The 18,856-nt window shown below is 44.3% G+C and overlaps 3 protein-coding genes and 1 long non-coding RNA gene across 9 annotated transcripts in view; 2 read left to right on the forward strand and 2 right to left on the reverse strand.

Annotated features, from left to right (window-relative positions):
• PORCN (porcupine O-acyltransferase) overlaps positions 1 to 14,169 on the reverse strand; it is a 41,428-nt gene extending 27,259 nt beyond the window's left edge. The window contains exon 1 of the mRNA XM_044431288.1: positions 14,059 to 14,169. Within this exon, the coding sequence (XP_044287223.1) occupies positions 14,059 to 14,169 (111 nt within the window). The remainder of the gene's footprint in view (positions 1 to 14,058) is intronic.
• On the forward strand, positions 2,000 to 12,790 carry LOC123024035 (EBP cholestenol delta-isomerase). 5 transcript variants are annotated; one of them, XM_044431295.1, is made up of 6 exons: positions 2,007 to 2,140; positions 2,870 to 2,967; positions 3,460 to 3,828; positions 6,353 to 6,389; positions 9,278 to 9,408; positions 11,435 to 12,790. In XM_044431295.1, exons 3-6 carry the CDS (start codon positions 3,513 to 3,515, stop codon positions 11,644 to 11,646), a joined length of 696 nt encoding a protein of 231 aa, XP_044287230.1. In that variant the 5' UTR covers positions 2,007 to 2,140; positions 2,870 to 2,967; positions 3,460 to 3,512; the 3' UTR covers positions 11,647 to 12,790. The 5 variants fall into 5 exon arrangements, with proteins under 5 accessions (XP_044287232.1, XP_044287230.1, XP_044287231.1 ...); XM_044431296.1 differs by having other exon boundaries at positions 2,873 to 2,967; XM_044431297.1 differs by lacking the exon at positions 2,870 to 2,967 and having other exon boundaries at positions 2,000 to 2,087.
• On the reverse strand, positions 12,472 to 14,051 carry LOC123024039. The gene is made up of 2 exons (XR_006414849.1): positions 13,602 to 14,051; positions 12,472 to 12,664 (listed from the first exon to the last, which is right to left on the reverse strand). It is a non-coding gene; the product is annotated as an uncharacterized LOC123024039 (long non-coding RNA).
• Positions 14,170 to 14,375: 206 nt separating the features above from the next.
• Positions 14,376 to 18,856, forward strand: part of TBC1D25 (TBC1 domain family member 25) — a 17,182-nt gene continuing 12,701 nt past the window's right edge. Inside the window, exon 1 of one of the 2 annotated variants that reach the window (XM_044431286.1) lies at positions 14,376 to 14,514. In XM_044431286.1, the coding sequence (XP_044287221.1) occupies positions 14,401 to 14,514 (114 nt within the window). In that variant the 5' untranslated portion in view covers positions 14,376 to 14,400. Of the gene's footprint in view, positions 14,515 to 14,541; positions 14,639 to 18,856 lie in introns of those variants that run through there. The other variant, XM_044431287.1, reaches the window with a different exon arrangement.

Genomic DNA, 18,856 nt, shown 5'->3' on the forward strand with positions numbered 1-18,856 from the left:
AAATAAAATCAATGATTATTAAAATATAATTTAAATGAAAAGGTCTTGGCCTGGCGTCGAAAAACAAATAACAACGGTGCCAGGCGGACCTCTCTGGGGAGAGCGTTCCATAAGTGGGGCACCACTGCAGAGAAGGCCCTTCTCCGGGTACTCACCCTCCTAAAATCTTTCACAGAGGGTTCCCGGAGAAGAGCCTCTTCTGCTGTCAGAATCCCGGAATCGGAATCTCAATTTGAGAAGAGGAAATAAAACTCGGGTTAGTGGGAAAGATCAAGCATCCAGATCATCTAGACTTTATTGTATTAACCCAAGGTTCCTGCGGTATTCACGATATGCATGCATTAGCAGGCAGGCAGAGGTGAACTCTGCTGCAAAGCTTCAACACATTGTAGGGTATTTTATAGGGACACAGGTACAGGGCAATTGATGACAATGCAGAGATTGCAATAAGATTCTGAGATCATCACATACAGAATAGATAAAGAAATGTCAGTCAATCATACAGTAACAATGAGATTACAATGTTTCTAATGGCCTGTATTGACACTTTAGTTCAGTAGCTTGAACCCATCTCCAGGTCTGCTTAGACATGTAAATTGAAGCTACTGAGAAACTATGCATGAGCTCAAGACTCCTATCTAGACTTTAGACATTCTGAATTGGCCAGGGCACATGGAGCCTCTGGGCTAGGAAGATACTTCCTTGAATTCCAACAATGATTATTTAATCATTGTGAAGGTATACAATGTAAATTCGGACTAAATGACCTGTGCACTGTAGCTTACAGCTAAAGGTGAGAGAAAGGAGCGGGGGAATGCCATTTTAAACAGTGACTGCTTGGTTTTGAGAAGAAAGACAGGATTTGATCCCACAATGCAAAGGCACACAGAAGTAATGCTTTTCAGACAGGATTTGTCCAAATTTTCCCAACACTGCCAATCTCAAGGGGCAGGGAAACAGGCATGTAGGCAGGAGGGCCAAATACTTGCTGATTGTTTTTTGACAAGCTGGGCAGAACAAAATGAGCCTATTGTAGCCCACCAGGGGCAGGACTGGATTGGGAAGAAGGGCCGGTGTTGGGGCAGTGCAGAGTAGGCAGGCGGAAAGAGTGTAAACTCTCAGTACCCTATTAGCCAATTAGGGGAAAGGAGGAGGGAACAAGCGGCTGAGAGCAGGGTTCAAGGGGTGGGGGTGAACATGTGCTCAGGTGAACAGAAAAATGGGAAGGAAACCATTCTTTTCTGTTCCCTTCATTGCAATAAAGTTTTAAAAAGAACTCTGCAAGCCTGGAATATTTTTCTCTTCCAACGGAAAGGAAAGAGTGTTTACAACAATCCCACATGATCTTGTGTGATCTTCTTGTTAAATAAGCCCATCACCAACCGTGGGTTTGTCTAAAGTACTACTAAGATACTACTACGCTGCGTTTGCTAAATGAATTTTAATAGCTTATGCCCTCGATTTTCTCTCAATGGCTGCTAATTGTTCAAAGATTGTTTTTTGATATATGACTATTCCGAAATATTGTGAATAAGGAAAACCATTTAAAGAAGCAGGTAAGCGGTAGAGCTCCCCACTCCCCTAAAATGATGCGATCTAGGTCCCTGCCAGGAAAGAAACCACATAAACCCTTCACTTTTTTTTGCAGAAGCTGGCAACAGTCCCATACCTATCACATGTGAATAGCAGCCATCAGTCTACGTAAATCACCCCCATACAGCCCTGATTCAGTGTCCACTGGCGTACAAAAACACTTTTGCTCAGAACAAAGACTCAAATAGAAACTCAAGATCAAAACCTGCTGGGCAGCGTGCGACTCTAAAGTTTTATTAATCTGCCGTGCATAGACATAAAAAAAATGGCATGCAGATTAACATATGAACCCACATCGCCTCAGCTACTCATTAGCCAATCACTTTGCTGGGTTACTCTGTGACATCAAGCGTTTACCTTCTTATTATAGGAGAGAGAGAAGCAGAAGCCGTGAGTGGTGCACGTCTTTTCTCTTGAAATAAGCTGATTGGCTTAGATGTCTGCTCATCGACCTACCATGTAGGAGCTGTAGTGGCTGCGGTGATGAACTTAAGGTAACTGTCGAATTCGGCTGGGACGTTTATGTAGAGGCTTCTGAGGATAGCAGGTAAGACTTGCAAATTGATTTTCGATTAACGTCTAAAACAAGGAAGGTGCAAGGGTGGAAAATGGCCTGAGTGCTATGCATTGCGACAGCGTCTCGCCTGTCTCGGACTGTGGGGGAGTGAAAAATGCACTTTGTACATGCCTAGCGGCAAACTAACTTGTTACTGCGCTTGCACAGTACCTGGCATTATGATGGATGGTGGGAGAGATTTAGTGTTCCATGTAAAACGAATGCTTCTTAAAGTAGATCCGTTAGAATAAATGGATCGTCAGTTAGACAAACGCTGAATGCATCTCATGGATTCACATTTCTCGTGGTTTGCTATCGGGTTCGAAATCTAAGGCCAACATTCGTCCTGGGTTTTGTTTTGGTCGGTCAAACTCAGAAAGAACATTGGAGAGCTGAAAAAGATCCCGGAAGCAGCAACTGGAGGGATGAGGAGGCTGGAGAGCACCTTTCCAGTCAAAGGAAGCTAAAGCGACTGGGGCCATTTAGCTTACTAATACTACTACTTTTTGGTGGTAGGAAGCTCATAGAAGCTACTATCATACAGTAGTATAATCTGGGCGCTACCTGGGAATAAGTCCCTTTGGGCTTAGTGGAGCTTTCTTCTAAGTAGACCTCTACAGCATTGCACTGTGATGGGTTAGGGGAGAGATCATGGGATAGGTTTGGGTGTGAAAAATAGAAAGAAAAAGTCTTCTCCTAACTCTTGAAATTCACTGGCAGCAGATTGAAGTAAAGTGCTCCATAGTCCACACAATTCATTTACTGAGTTTGCTTGCTACCACAAGATGTGAAGCTGGCTAATCAGAGAGCTTTAAAAGGTGAGTTAGAGCATTTGCTGTAGAACAGGTTTGATAATGGCTGTTAGTTAGCCATAGAGACTTCTAAGGGTGGAGGTGTTCTGCCACTCAGTACTGATGTGCAAAGGGTGTGGAAAACCCAACCCTGTTGCTCCTTGGAGACACTAGGCCTCCACAGATCATAAGATCATTGAGTCTCTGGTCTCATCCAGCAGTGATCATTCTTAGAAAGGAGGGGGAAAAGCCTGTCCCTGGCTAGGAAATGCTATGAGTTGTGAGGCTTATTTTCATCTAAACACCCTTAAATGACAATATGCAGATTTTTTGTATTTTAGCTCCACCCATTTTGTCTTTTGCTCCACCCACTAGTAGGAGGTGGCCCCAAGATTGTTCTGATGATTCATTGTTCTGATGATGATGTTCTGATGATTTATTGTTCTGTTACATTTGTGACACTTGTGCTTTGCAGGAAAATAAAACTTATCACTACCAACATGATTTATTTTCTTTCAGGAAGGTCTGCCCTCACCACCCTGAGCAACTTAGTTTCTTCCTCTTCTACTGCAATGGGGCTGGAAGCAAAACCCATTTCTGTGCCCCATCCCTACTGGCCTCGAAATCTGGAGCTCCAGCACTATGTCCCAAATGATCGTCCCATGTGGCAGATTTTGGCTTTCCTCTTCTCTGTTTCTGGAGCCCTCTTGATACTGACGTGGCTTGCATCCAGGTGGCGGAGCGGAATGCCTGCCCCTCTCGGAACTGGGCGTTCCTTGGCTATCTGCTGGTTTGCCATATGTGGTTTTATTCATGGCATCATTGAAGGCTGGTTCAGCTTGTACCACATGGAAATCCCCGGGGACCAATCCTTTCTCTCACAGCTCTGTAAGCTGTAGTTAAATGCATTGGAATTGGGAAAGGGGTATATGCAGGACATCTAGGTTCTGTCCTGAGCAATGGGGAAGGGTGATGCAGCTGGTTGGTGACTGAGGTTCCAGAGTTATGGCTGTTTTTGTTTGTTTGTTTTGCAAAGGTTGTGGGGCCCTTAGAGACAGCAGAGCAGGTGGTGGCATGGGCAAGGACAATGTTGTATTGCAATCACCTGTTCTTCCTAGAGAGGTTCTGGAATTGCTCTTGCAATCTTGCTGGGGCTGGAACAGAACTGGGTGTGCAGCTGCCAAAGCCTTGCTCCATGTTTGCCCAGGGCTGCACTAAGTGGTGGGGCTGCTTGTCTACCCTTGCAGAGGAACTGGCTCCTTACAGTTAGACAAGAGACCCACATGCAGTCTCCTGCTGCAGCCCTCTTTGATGTGGTATGAAAGGAACAGAAGAAGCTGTTCTTCCAACTTCCTCAGTCCAATGGGTCCAGCTATCTCAGTACTGACCAGTGCTGAGCTACTTGTGATTCTCCAGAGGTTTATGGTCTGCAACTCCCATCCGCCCCAGCCAGTATAGTCAACGTTGAGGGATGTCAGACAATATATATCAACAATATATCAACATACATATTTATGTGTGTGTGTATCAACAATATATTAACAGTCCAACAATATCGGGGGTACATGATGCCTACACTGACTGGGAGTGTCTTTCTAGGCTTTCCAGGTTTTCAGTCCTGCCTGCAGATACAGATTGTGTTTTGAAGGCTTTCTTTGCTTGTATAAGATCCTGGTCCTCTTACTAATCATTTCCATTCCTCTGCGAGCCATAGACTCATCTTGCCCTCTGACTGCAGAGGTGAAGGGTAGCACGCTCTGGCCTTATCCATCAGCCAGGAACAGGGCTGGAGTCAAGGGTAGGCAGAACTGGGTACCAGCTGGTGGCCACACCTTAGCAGCACTCCCTGCCTTCCAAGAATAGCATCAGAACAAAGCCAGCTACCTTTTCTTATCAGTCAATGAAAAAGAAGCTGATCAGCACTTAAGTTTGTTTTCCATTCCAGTTCTTTTTTCCCCCTGTATGTGAACATGAGAATGTGAACATATGGGCAGGTACATTCTTGACTTTAAATAGCTCTACAACACTTAGAAAGTTGTGGGTGCTTTAGGGCACAGTCCTGTGGCTGCTAGATTGAATCTACAAAATTTTACTGGCCACAGACTTTTTGGCGTCCCAGCCCCAACAATGGAAATTTGTTCTGAGGTTGGATCTGGGGCTACAAGCTCAGAGTGCCCTTCCATCTTTGCAGCTAATGCAGAAAGAACTTTGAGATTTCAGAGAGTGGGTTTTGAGGGCAGGGAAAGATGGAGTCTGTCACCTCTAGCATGCAAAGAGTCTTGGCAGTGCTTCAACCTCTTGCACTTGAATCAAATCCCTTAGGAGACTGAAATTGGACATCTAAGTGTCTCAGGTCTGGAGAAGACTCCAGCGTGATCTTCATTCTGCATGAGTTGTTAACAGGCTGTCAAGTTGTTTCCGACTGACATTGCCCCTATGAGCAAATGCCTTCCAAAATGTCCTGTCCTTGACGACTCTGCTCAGCTCTTGTAAACTCAAGGCTGTGGCTCCATTTATGGAATCAATCCATCTCATCGTTAATCTTCCTCTTCTGCCTTCAACTTTCCCTAACATGATTGTCTCCTCCAGGAAGTCTTGGCTTTCTTATGATATGCCCATATTATGTCAGCTTTAGTTGTGTCATTTTTGCTTCCCGGAAAAATTCTGGCTTGATTTGATCTGAGACCCACTTGCTCATCTTGCTGTTGGTCCAGGGTATTAGCAAAGCTCCCCTCCAGCACCATGTTCTGAGCACATCAATTTTCTTCTTGTCAGCTTTCTTCACTGTCCAGCTTTCACACCCATATATGTGATCAGGAATACAGTAGTGTGGATGGTCTTGTCCTTGGTTCTAGTGCAATGTCCTCAAACTTGATCTTTTCAAGTTCTTTCATTGCTGTCCTTCTGTCTTCTGATGTCTTGGCTGCAGTCTCCATGTGAGTGGATGATTGAGGCAAGGTATGCTGAATGCCCCTTATCCTCCAAATTTGGAGGGTTATGGGCAGCCTCATTGTGCTGTTAAAATGTTAAATTATTATGATAATACTGCCACAGTAGCAGCCCCAGGTGATTTTGCTTGTATACTGAAAATGTTATATACTCTACAAAGTGGCATGCAAATTGAACAGACTAAAAATAATTCTTCAGAAATGTAATTTGACACAGTGTTTTTTGTTGAACTAGGATTTTCTGAGTGCAGCATATGAACAGTTCTCTTTATTTGGTTTTCTTAAGAGGCTGGTGTTTTTCTTAAAACTACAATGTCTATACTTGGTGAATATTGCTTGTTAGATTAAAAAAGTAGGAACTATACATGCCCCTCTCTACTCCAACTCCTAATTTCTTGTGGAACTCTCTCTTCCTGCATACAATAACTAATGCTTTAAACTGCTTTCTCTCTTCTGCATTATAGGGAAGGAATATGCCAAAGGTGACAGCAGATACATCACGTGAGTGTCAGCTTTGAGTGGTGGATAAATGGATGGATTTGCCTCATACTGATGGAAAAGGATATGATCCTGTAAAGGTCTAGCACTGTAACATTTTAGACAGGTAACAGGTCTGGGAGAAAAACAGTGAGGATGGAAAGAAAGCTGAATTTTTCGTAATGACTGGGATTGCAGGACTTGCCAAGCCACCAGCAGATGGCGTAGCCTGTCATGGGAACGGCACCCTCTTTCTGTAGGCTGGCTACACCACCACCCCAAAAGCCATGCCTTGTTCTATGGTTTAGCAAGCCCTAGAGGCCTTGTTGTGTTGTCTGAACCTGGACGAAACAGTGAACCATGGTCATACTAGAAAATAAGAGCCTCTTGGCAAAAGTGGTAAAAAAGATGGTTGCTCTGGCAGCCCTGCACCTCCTCAAGCCTTGTTCAGGGCTTGAAAAGGAGATGGCTCACAGAAGTAGAAGGGCTTCCTTCACTTCCTCAAGAGTAGCCTTCCCCATCCTTGTGTTTTCAAGACACATTTGGACTGCAACACCCAGAATTCCCAGTCAATGGCCCTGCTAGATGGGAATTCTGGGAGTTGTGGTCCAAATTCTCTGAAGGCTACCAGGTTGGGGAAGGCTGCTTAAGAGGAAGTGAAGCAGAGAAGACCATTTAAATTGCCATTGCTATGGAGCCCAAAGGACTGGGAGGAGGAGAACAAGGAACCTTAGCCTGCTCCCTTCTGTACTGGCCACAGTGGCTGGTGCATCCCTGTGCTCTGCCAGCTCTGACTGCCTTCCCTTGCCCTGTTTGAGGGAGTACCTGCAGACATCATGCAGGGAGGGTGGCAGGAAGGGGTGAGACCCCTAGAACTGCACTGGGAGGGTTGAATGGTGCTCACCTGAGCAATGATGGTGCACACTACAGGGAGTCTGAGGAGAACTCAGCCCCCCTTCCTGACCTTCCTCAGGCTCCAAGCTCCCCAGTTCAGCTGGGTGGCTTCCAAGCCTGGTGATCAGCAGCCTATGTTCCCCATCCCACTCTCCTGCCAATACCAGGAATATGGGGGAGGGAACCAGCTGTCACCCTTGCTCTCCTCAGTGGTCCTACAAATGACCCTTTGGATACTGGCAGGAGGACTGAGGGGGAGGAAGGGGTGGAGGTGCCCCCGTTCCCCACTGTGCCTGGTCAATAGGGAGGCACAGCAGGAGCCCCCAGCCACAATTCCTTAACCAAGGTTTACTTAATCTTTTGTTTTACAGTTTTCTAAGACAATTATCTACTGGAGTAGGATAAATGCATCCTTTTGTGCCTATTCCCAATGTGGGGCTCTCTGGTCTTCAACAAAATCTTAAGAATTTCTCTGTTAATGTTTAAGGTTTCTAGTGCTTAAGGTTACTCTAAGTGTTCTGTTCAGAAGACCCCACCAGTAAGCACTGGCCTAGAAACCACTGGTCTCTTTCCTGGCAAAAGAGAAATTTATTGGAAAAGAAACACCTGGAGTGTGGCTAGGAGAACTGCCCTTGACTTTCAAGACTGGCTGTGCCAGCTCTGGATAGCTTCTCTCTTCTCTTTTCCCTGCCAATATCCATTGCTTATGCTGCGTGGGAGTAGCAGTCCAACCCAACTGGAGGCTACCCAGGTGGGGAATGCACAAGTGAAGACTGGCTTGATAAGAGTGTCCTTGAGTCATTCACTTCCTTCTCCAACAGAATCTGCAGTTGTGTTGCTTCACAAAGAATGTAAGACGAGCCCTGCTGGATCAGAGCAAAGTCCATCCAGTCCAGCATTCTGTTTGCATAGTGGTCAAAACTGCCCACGGGATGCCACAAGCAGGACAGGAGTGCCACAGCATCCTCCTGCCCAAGTTTCCCTGCCACTGATGTACATGGGCCCGCTGCCTCTTATGCTGGGGATAGCATATGGCCACCAGGACTAGTGGTCACCAATAGCCTTTTCCTCCATGAATTTCTTCAGTTCCCTTTCAAAGTTGTCCAAGTTGGTGGCCATCACTACATCTTCTGGAAATGAATTCCATAGTTTAACTATGTGACTTCCTTTTATCAGTCTTGGAAAGAAGATGGGAGGCAGTGATGTGATTGGACTATTGGGAAGGGTGTTGGCTGCCAGAGGGCCTGCCTCAAGTAGAATCTGAGTCTGGAGCAGCAAAGGGGAAATGCTCAGCTATGAATGAAGACCTTGCAACCAACTTTTACCCTTATTGTCTCCAAGCTGCCAAGTGAATGTATTAATAATAATTAGCATGATGATGATGATAATTAGCATTTAGATGGTGTTGAGAGACTCATGACTAGTCTAAGGCCACCTAGTCTGTTCAGTTTTGGCATCTGTTTCCTGTTCTTAGCTTAGCAGTACTGCGTACACATTAAAACAGCCTTCCCCGACATGGTGCCCTCCAGATATTTTTGAACTACAGTCCCCATCATCTCTGACCATTGGTCATGAGGTCTAGGACCAATGGGAGGTATAGTGCAACACATCTGGGCAGCACCATGCTAGGGATGGCCATGCCAACATTTTTCAGAGGGCTCCTCTGCTAGCTTGCTTCAGCAAAAGCAACAAAGTATTTCTTACCCCCTAATAGGTTTTGTGGACTACTATTCACTTACATGTGCTGAAATAATAACTTAAATTGGCAGAGGTATGCATGTATGTACATGTAAATATATGTCTGTATATATACATATGGGTATAGACCCCACTCCCTGGTAACCAATGTGGGGAGCAGGAAATGAAGCACAAAAGCTTTGGGATGCTTTTGGATTTCCAACTGATATTTATTTCCATTTCTATGCTGCCCCATAACCTGAAGGTTGTCTGGGTGGCTTATATCCATGCTAAAACAGAATAAAAACATATGTACATATATCTCACTTTTGCTTCTACAGAGCAGACAATTTCACAGTTTGCATGGAGACCATCACAGCCTGTGCCTGGGGGCCTCTCAGCCTCTGGACTGTGCTAGCATTTCTTTCACACCAACCTTACCGGTTTGTGCTGCAGCTGGTGGTTTCACTGGGTAAGCATACAAGGCAAATGCAGGGACCAATTCATGTCTTAATTCTGTGTCAAAGACACTTTCACTCTCTGATATGTATACAGATAGTTGCCACTCAATACCTAGCCCTTTTAAAGTGGCGGCTTGTGCTAGTAGAATATTTGTTGAGCTATGCCTCATTTCTTTCTGGGAGCCATAATCCACACTAGCTGATTTGTCCTTGTCTTTCAGTCGCCCAGTCTTGCCTCTTTTTTCTTCCTCTCTTCCCATCAAACCTCTTTCTTTTCCCCATATATGTGCCCCATCAGCAAACTGATTTTGAATCTTTCTCCCCATATCTCTCTCCCAAAGTTTTTGGTTACTTGTCTCTTACTTTCATAGCTTTGGGAACTGTGGAACAAGAGGGAGGAGGGATAGAGAGCACAAGCGGCTTGTGCTTCCTGTCCTTAATGGTGGTCTGTAATGGCCAGTTTGCACACGGGAGACCACAAGTATGGAAAACAATCAGTGCAGGTCAGCTGTGTATCCTGTTTTATATAATATCCAAAGTGGCTCTCACTGGTATTTGTTCACACAGATAGTTTACCATGAATTTTATGGGACAGTTGATGCTGCTGAAAGCATGTTTTAAGACAAATTTAGGCTGCAGTCCTAGAAATCTAATAAATCTATTAGATTTCTATCCCACTTTTTTCTTACAAAAGAACACAAAGCAGCTTACATCATTTGCCTTCTGCTGCTCTCAATCCTGTCCCCACCACAACAACCCTGTGTGAGGGCTGAGAGTCTGTGACTGGCTCAAAGTCACCCAGTGGTCTTAACCACTAAACTACACTAGCTCTCTTACTCCTGGCTCACTTCCCTATGAATAATTAGGATTATAATCAATGGGACTTGCTTCTGAATAGGGTTGAATCCAGTGTTGGTCTAACGGCCCCATCTATTTAATGGGGCTACTTGTAAGCAGCACTAACATTGGCCATATCCCTAGGATCGCGCTGTTTCTGTTTCACACACAAATTCTGTTTCAGGAGTCACCTGACAGGGAAGGCATTCTTCCCCCAGCACTTGCTTTAGCCCTGTGGCTTTCAATATGGCTGTGCATGTTTGAGTTTTCTCACCTTCCTTTTCAGCAAGAGAAAATACAGCATGAATCAATGTGGACCTAAGAAGTTTCATGTGCGCCAATTCTGATCTCACAATTTCTTTAGTGTATCCCATACCTGTTTGTGGTACTCCCAGAGGAAATTTCAGCTTACCAATCAGAATCTGCATTCTGCAGTTGCTCCATCTTTCATTCCTTAACCGTATTTTTTTTTGTATCACAAAAAATAATGGAAGGAGTGCTGAGAAAATAAGGGAGGGTTGCAGAGGGGAGATGTCATCTACATGCTTCATAAAATTTAGCAAGTGAGGCAGGGCCATTACACAATAAAACCACCCTGGTGATTTGATAATGAAGGTCATATATAAATATTTTAAAGAAATAGGTTTAAAAGATTGCCAGCACTATTGAGAAGACTGCTATTATTGGCAGGTTTAGGGAGGTTGGGATTGTGCATGGCTTTTTAAAACTTTTTTTTTTTCCTGTTGCACTTGTCTTGACCCACCAGAAGTGTTAGGATCTAAAGATAGCATTGTGTCCAAAGTGGCACACAATCTCCTAGAAATTAATGTATTTTTCTTGCCTGTGTATTCATGTACAAAATTTAATTATTGCAGAAAGGGAGCATGCTTATTGTGGGATTCTTATGTTTACAAAATTTTCAAAAAAAGAAAAAAAACTAATTTGTTTTTACTCCATTATCCTCCTACATGCATATTGAACTGCATTTCCTTCTTAGTATTTCTAGCACAGCCTTCCCTAATCTGGTACTCTGCTCCCAAGATGTTTTGAACTGTAACTCCAGCCAGCATGGCTAATGGCCAGGGATGCTAGTAGCTGTAATTCAAAACAACCGTAGGGCAACTGGTTGGGGGAAGGCTGCTCTAGTGAAATTTTTTTGTGTAACTAATTGTTCTTCTTGTCTCTCCACCTTTACCTCAGGCCAGCTCTATGGAGATATTCTCTATTTCTACACTGAGTATCGAGATGGCTTTAGCCATAGTGAGATGTGGCACCCAATCTACTTCTGGTTTTACTTTGTCTTCATGAATGCTTTGTGGATTATCATTCCCTCAATCCTCATCATAGATGCCTGGAAGCATCTTAGTGCTTCCCAGAGGATAATGGATGCCAGCAAGTTCAAGAAGCACTAATAACCACACAGTGGGTCAGAATGGGCTGTCGTTGCTTTGGGGAAGCATTGTAGCCATGCAGGAGTTGACCAGCTATTCTTGTTCCCTTCCATCTTATGTGGCCCCTCTCAAATTCCACCAAGTGCTCTGAAAGGACCCCTTCTTCTGAGTTTAAGCAGAACAAACTTTGGGAAAACAGTATAATCTATGGCAACAGTTCTGTGTCTTTAAGAGTTCATTGCTTTATGGTTAAGGTTGGAATCCTATCATAATTGCCTTGACAATACTTCTCATTGAATTCAGTAGGTTTTACTTCTGAGTAAATGTGCATAGGGTTAGGCTATCTCAATAAGACAGCCCTCACAGTATATTAAACAGAGCAGGGTATGGAGAACTGCTTTCTCCCTTCCAAACCTGAGGCTACTACCTTTTAGGCTGCAATGAGGAACCATATGTCTTGCTGTTTTTTTTCAGCATGGAACTACACTGTGGAGGTAACACGGGGCATTCTGTCTCTCCTAGATGATGTAGATTATGTGATCTTAACGTGGGAGACAGAATACAAGGCAGTGTTGTAGTGGTTAAGTACATGGCTGCATCCCTATGGCAGAGGAGGTTCAGTTGGTCACCCTGTGACCTTTTAGGTGAGTGGCCAGTTGGTATCCTTGGCTGAGGCAAAGACTATCTAGCAGCCAGACTGACCAGATGCTACTTAATGGATATGCACTGAGATGGATGAAAAGAGGGGCACACTAGGATTTTATTAACAGGAGACTGCTGGGGATATGCTGATAATGGTGTACCAGGGGCATACAGCATGGAAATGCTTTGACAGTTGACAGGCAGTTGATTTTTTTCCAGGGGAGGGTTTATTGCCATGACCAATTCTCATGTTCAAGCTATTTTGGCATGCTTAGACATCCAGTTGTGCTTGGAGCCCAAAACCCATCGTGAAAACAATCTCAACTGTGTCTCTGAATATCTTCAAGGCTGGGATTTGCCTCTTACTCGTAGGACGGACAATCTTCTAAGAGTGCTCCTGTAAATCAACACAACCCAGGATTCACAGAATTCCAAACACATGACTTGCATACTTTTCATACAAGACAACTCATAGACAACTGAGCTCACGTTTGTAAATAAAGTTTGCCAATGTTTAAATAAATATCCGTCTGATTATTTGACATATTTTTGGGTACACCTTGGATGGAGAAACCTCTATTCAGTGGAAAGCTTTATACCAAGGTCTGCAGAATGGTGCATTTCTTGAAAATGTATTAAAAGCCTCATGTGGCCAAGCCAGCATCACCAATAGTGAAAGATGATGGAAATGGTGGTCCCTCTGGTTTTTCTTGGTCTGCAAGTTGCCTGTCCCTGCCTTAAGGTGTAACCAGGCTCTTGTTCTGGATTATTCAAGTACTACCCATTGGAGGCTCAGCCATATGTTTTATACGACACAGGCATGGGTGTGTTCTTTATGTAAAACTGGTATAGCAGATGGTGTAAATTAAAAGGCTTAGCTGATGTTCATATCTGTGTTAAAGCCAATGTGGATATATAAACCCACCCCCCCAATTCTTTGCCTTAAATATACAAACATAGTTAATGTTTTCTAAAGTTACAGAAGTGAAAATGGGTAAATGCAAAAATTCAGAGATGGCCAAGATAATGTGTAAACGTACATTGGAATTATTTTTACATCTTTAATATTAATGTCACACCTTATCACACACACTCCATATAGTCTAGGCATAACGCCTGTGCCCCTTTTCTCTTTTGGACAATAACTTAAGCTTGAACTTAGCGCAAGAAAGGCGAGCGAATGCTTCTGACTGCATCGCTTCTTGACGTCAACAAAGCTCCCCAGCCGAGTGGAGTTCCTACGTCGCAATAAATAAGCTATTGTGACGTCACTGGCACGGTCTAGCCTCTCCTCGGCTTGTATAAAGGCGACTTTGAAACATTTCCTGTCCCACCTGAACGCGCGCAGCGACGTCTGCAAGATGAAATGGAAAAACACACAGGAGATGTTTGGGGCTGCAGCATTTTCTCCAAAGCGTGTCATGCTGCTGCCCCATTTGCCTCAGAGTTCAACTCGAAACCCCGGAAGTAAAAGCTGTGTAGTGCTTGCCTTTCTCTTGTCCCGTGGAGTTTCATCCCCCCCCTCCTGTACACACGCAATCTAATCTGGTTCGCCATGACCTCGGCATTGGTATTGTTTCAAACTATGTATCTCATGGCCATCTCGTTTATATGTAATTTTGACGCAGACACGAGTGAGCATTTTTCCAACCTAGACATTTACACTATGCACAAGAATAGTCATATTCTAGTTCTCGTTTCTGTTTAACCCGGATGTTGATCTTTGACTCCCCACCCACACAAGACCTGCAACCCTTTCCTGATTGGTGGGGCGTTTCGTCATCTTTTTACCTTTTGTTCCCTCTGTGAGAACCATTCCGCTGAACCCAGGATATTTGGACGGCGTCGGAGGATTGGTGCAATTTTCACGGCCTCTCTTTTAACCAAGGTTCCCCTCGACATCTTTAAAATATGGCTGATGACGTCTGTACCGGAGGCGACTCGAAGAGGCGGAAGTAGCCAGCGGAGTCACATGATGGACGTGGTTCCTTCTCCCCCGCCCTTCCTTGCGAGCCCCGGTGAACTAAGGCGGTGATGGCGCGAGGGTGCCCCCTCTTGGGCGCGTGACGTGGAGGGGGCTGTAACGGTCCGGCGCGAAGCGCCTCCGCCCAAAGGAAAGGTGGAGGGGCCGGGATGGCGGCGCCGGGAGGGGGAGCGGGAGCAGCGACGCCGGGAGGGGGCGCGCCCGGGGCTGCGCTTGGGACGCAAGAGGAGGAGGAGCACGAAGTGGTTCGCGTGCGGGTCAAGGTGAGTGACCCTGAGGTGAGGGGTCAGAGGAGCCACGGCCTGGGGCAAAAAAGGGTCAAAGGTCAAGCGAGGGTCTGGGGGGAGTACATCGGATGGAAGGGTCGAAAGAGCCGCAAGGATGGGAGTAAGTAGGTGATGTCATAGGGGCCATGAAGAGGCTCCGGTATGGCTCAGTGCAGCTCTGGCTGCTCCATGGGAGGTGGGTGAATTGGGCATGATAGTGCTTGGCCTGGAGCAGGATGAATAAAGTTAAAAGTTAGACCAGTAGGTATGGCCTCACTGAGGGAATAGTTGTGTCTCAGTTGCTCAGAGTTTATCATTTCATTGCAATCTGAGGTACATTGTGCTTAGATGCTTCTTGACGTAGTCATCTTTGACAGCTTGAAATGTTTGTCTGAATTTGCCCCTCTATGAGGCTGGATTGCAGTCTTATACTAATTTGGTCAAATAGGATTCCTGGAAAAATGGGAGGAAGGAAAGCAATGGGATGCACTCCAGTAGTTAAGATTATTTAATTCTGAAAAACGTATATAAAGCAAAATTTATGATAGCTATCTGTGAAACTGGCCAGGTGCTGTAAATCTGAAATGAACATGTGATAGGCAAACATTGTTTTTAGTTTACATTTACAAAGTAAACTTGTTAGATAGGAAGTATAATGCCATGGTTAGAGTACTACCCATGCAAATAGGAAACTCCAGGTTCAGGTTGCTATCCAGTCAAGGAACTTGGGCCTGCACATGCCATTGGCTCAGCTTGGACATAAAACTGTGGTTTGTGCTAAGTTTACTCAAGTAGCAAAACTGGTTTGAGTTTCTAAATATACAACAGGCAACTTCTTGTGTGCATTTGTTTCTCACAAGTCGGTTTTATACTATTCCATATTCCTAAATTCAATCCTATCTTTGTAGTACACCAGCCTCTGAAAGGAGAGCAGTGGCTCAAACTGTGCTTGTTCAATTGAAATACTATATCAAGACAACTTTAGAAAGAATGTAGTTTGCAAGCACACTTTAAAGCATTGTTTTTACTTCTCATTTAACAGTTGGACACTCCAACAAGCTTTCTTAAGTCTGCATTTACTTCACAGTGTTATCAGGCTAAAACTTGTGATAGGCTCCTTACTGTAAATAAATGGATACAAATTAATAAGTATTTTTTGTAGCTATTATTAATTGCAGCTAGAGAATTAAGATGTACCAAGACTGATTAACTTGTCCACAACTTTGTGTTGGAATGCAGACTCACACTTCCTAGATCGTTGTTAGCTTTCCAGTGGTTAGACTATGCTGGCACTTGAATTGCTTTAATCCATCTTTGTTGATCATAAGAACACATCCTGTGTTTGATGAGGGACTAAAATGCACTTGTCATTCATTGAGAGCTACAGATTTCAAAGATTCAAAACAGCTCTTGATGACCCAGTAATAAATGAGGACCTTGTTCTTTGTACATTGATATATGCAATTCTTCAGTTGCTAATCTCAGTTCCTCCAGTGAAAATTACCAAAATGTAGTATTAGCAGGGCTTTATATGCCTTGATTCTTGCTTTTATGTTTACTGATTCACATCTTGTGAGCACTGTTAGTTTGTCCTAGAGGAGAGTATGTTTTATTATCCTTTGAATTCCCACCACAGATAGCAGTTAATGGCAGACCGGACAATGAGTATTACATGTTCCTTGAGAGAGCATTGCACAGATCAATAGGTTGAAGATGCATAGTGTTTTGCAAAACCATTGGAGACAGAGTCTGATAGCCAAAGGATAATATATAAGAACATTGCTTTCGTTCTGGTGGATTTTCATGGTTGGACATTTCTTTTCCAAAGAAGAGATCTTTTCCAGGCTAGTGAGAAACTTCATAAAGTGGAAGAATGAAGTAACTTGAGGTACTCTGAAAGTTTTGGCTTATGACTCCCATGATTCCTTATCATTGGCTGTGCTAGTTTGGGCTGATAAGAGTTGTAGTTTGGTCCAATGTTTAAGTCTACAAGTTGTTCACCCCTTTTGGATCTGTACTGAATTCATATTTGTTCTTCTGTATAAAACACAGTTGGTTTAGCTCTGTCCCCTTTGCAAGAAGATTGACCACAATGCCACTTTTTTCAGATCTAGAGTGAGTTGGTTTCATTGCAAATGGGAACTACCTAACCTCCTCTCAACAGAGAAGGATCTGTTTAAATGCACTGCATATAGTTCAGGATGGCATAATGACCATCATGCTTTGAGGTTGTCTTACATTCCTGATTCCTTTCTTCTACCCATGATCAAACATAGCCACCTCCCTTACCAAGTGTCCAACATGTCTTGCTTTGACAAGTAATAATAATCTGTATGTTACATTTTTGGCAAATATTTCTTCACATTTTCTGACAGGAATTTAACTCTTACTAATAGCACCTTGAGTGCCATTTTTCTGATAGAAAGGCAGGATACAAATTAAATAAATACTAGTCAGAAGTGTTACTCTGGCAGTCTGATTGAAACATATTTGGAATTAGGCTCAATTTACATCAGTGGTGCTGATTTCCCAATAAAGGATGCTTTGGACAGCAGCTAGCTGCATTCCTTCCTTAGCTGGAAATATGCCAATTGACTCGGTGGTATTTTCATGGAACACTGAAGCAGCTTGAGTGGACTCCGGGGGATGGTGGAGGACAGGAAGGCCTGGAGGAATGTTGTCCATGGGGTCGCGATGGGTCGGACACGACTTTGCGACTAACAACAACAACAACATTTTCATGGAAACATGGTTGGGGCTATACCATTAATTTTTATGTTGTGAACAACCTTTCTATTGTATATCAAGGGTTATGTGTATTGGTTGACATGCAGAAATAACCCTGGTCTTAATAAAAACCTGGTTGTCTGTGAACCAGACAGAATGCTAATCACATGGCTTGATCAATCCTGCTTGGTTGCTTCTACCACTGAAAACAGCTAAACAACCCAGAGGTACTTTGTCCCTAGTGGTGGTAAGTTTGAACTTAAAATTCTTTAGTGTCTCTTCCCTGATAAACCAGAGTTGGGACCCCAGCCTTATTTTCTGGTTCCAGAGATAAGCCAGACTTCTGGGTTCAGACTTCTGTTTAAACAATCCTGGACCAAGCATACTGGTTGTTTAGCAGCTCACAGTGTCAGGAAGAGCCAAGAAGGAACAATTAAGCCTTAGGGAATGGCACACTGGCTTGCTCATAATAACCTAGTTTTTGTTTTTTACAATTCTGGGTGACTGCTATGTGCAAATCAGACCGATATCTCTGATGTGGCTGTAAGCCTGTAGGAAATGTAATAATCTGGGCTGTATTTTAAGCTGTATTAAGGTTTGCTGACTGTTTATGTGAAAAGACCACATTCCAAATTGAATTTGCCAGAGGCAATTCTGCATCCTTTAGATTCCATCCTGTGTTGAAGAGCTATCGCTCTTTCGGGTGGTGCAGGGGCTGGTACATCTGGGCCCAAAGAAAGATCTTGTGCCACCCTCGAAGGCCTGCTGTAATGACTTTGCCAAGCATTTCAGGAAGAAAATCACTCAGATTTGCCACGAACTTGACTCTAATATTGAACCAGATTCTACTGGGGAGATGCCATCAACGCCGTTGAGTCCACAATTAATGGATGAATTTCAGTTGTTGCGGCCTGATGATGTGGACAAGGTGCTTGGACAAGTATGCCCTACCCTTTAAAGGAGGCGGTAGTCCGGCCAGTCCTAAAGAAGGCATCCCTGGATCCAGAGGTGGCTGCCAATTATAGACCGGTGGCCAACATCCCGTTCCTGGGCAAGGTGCTAGAGCGGGTGGTGGCTGGACAACTCCAAGCACTCTTGGATAAAACTGATTATCTCGACCCATTTCAGTCCGGCTTCAGACCTGGGTACAGCACTGAATCTGCCTTGGTCGTCCTGTACTATGACCTGTGCAGGGAGAGAGACAGGAGGAGTACGTCCCTGTTAGTTCTCCTGGACCTCTCAGCGGCTTTCGATACCATTGACCATGGTATCCTTCTGAATAGACTAGCAGGATTGGGAGTTGGAGGCACCACATGGCAGTGGTTCCGCTCCTATCTCAACGGCCGATTTCAGAAGGTGGTGCTGGGGGAGTATAACTCTGCGCCATGGCAGTTATGCCATGGAGTTCCGCAGGGGTCCCTTTTGTCCCCTTTGCTATTTAACATCTACATGAAACTGCTGGGAGAGGTTATCAGGAGGTGTGGGCTGCAGAATCATCAGTACGCTGATGATACCCAGCTCTACCTCTCATTTTCCACCAATCCAGGTGAGGCAGTGGCTGTGCTGAACCGGTGCCTGGCCGAGGTAATGGGCTGGATGAGGGCCAATAAAC

The sequence above is a fragment of the Varanus komodoensis genome, unplaced genomic scaffold (assembly GCF_004798865.1).
Source record: "Varanus komodoensis strain SLA01 unplaced genomic scaffold, ASM479886v1 scaffold22, whole genome shotgun sequence".
In the NCBI taxonomy this organism is placed as follows: Eukaryota; Metazoa; Chordata; class Lepidosauria; order Squamata; family Varanidae; genus Varanus; species Varanus komodoensis.

Coding starts and splice junctions, on each gene's coding strand:
- LOC123024035 (XM_044431297.1), top strand. CDS start 3,513: ATGGGGCTGGAAGCAAAACCCATTTCTGTGCCCCATCCCTACTGGCCT. Junction 3,829..6,352: donor ATCCTTTCTCTCACAGCTCT/GTAAGCTGTAGT, acceptor TCTGCATTATAG/GGAAGGAATATGCCAAAGGT. Junction 9,409..11,434: donor GCAGCTGGTGGTTTCACTGG/GTAAGCATACAA, acceptor CCTTTACCTCAG/GCCAGCTCTATGGAGATATT.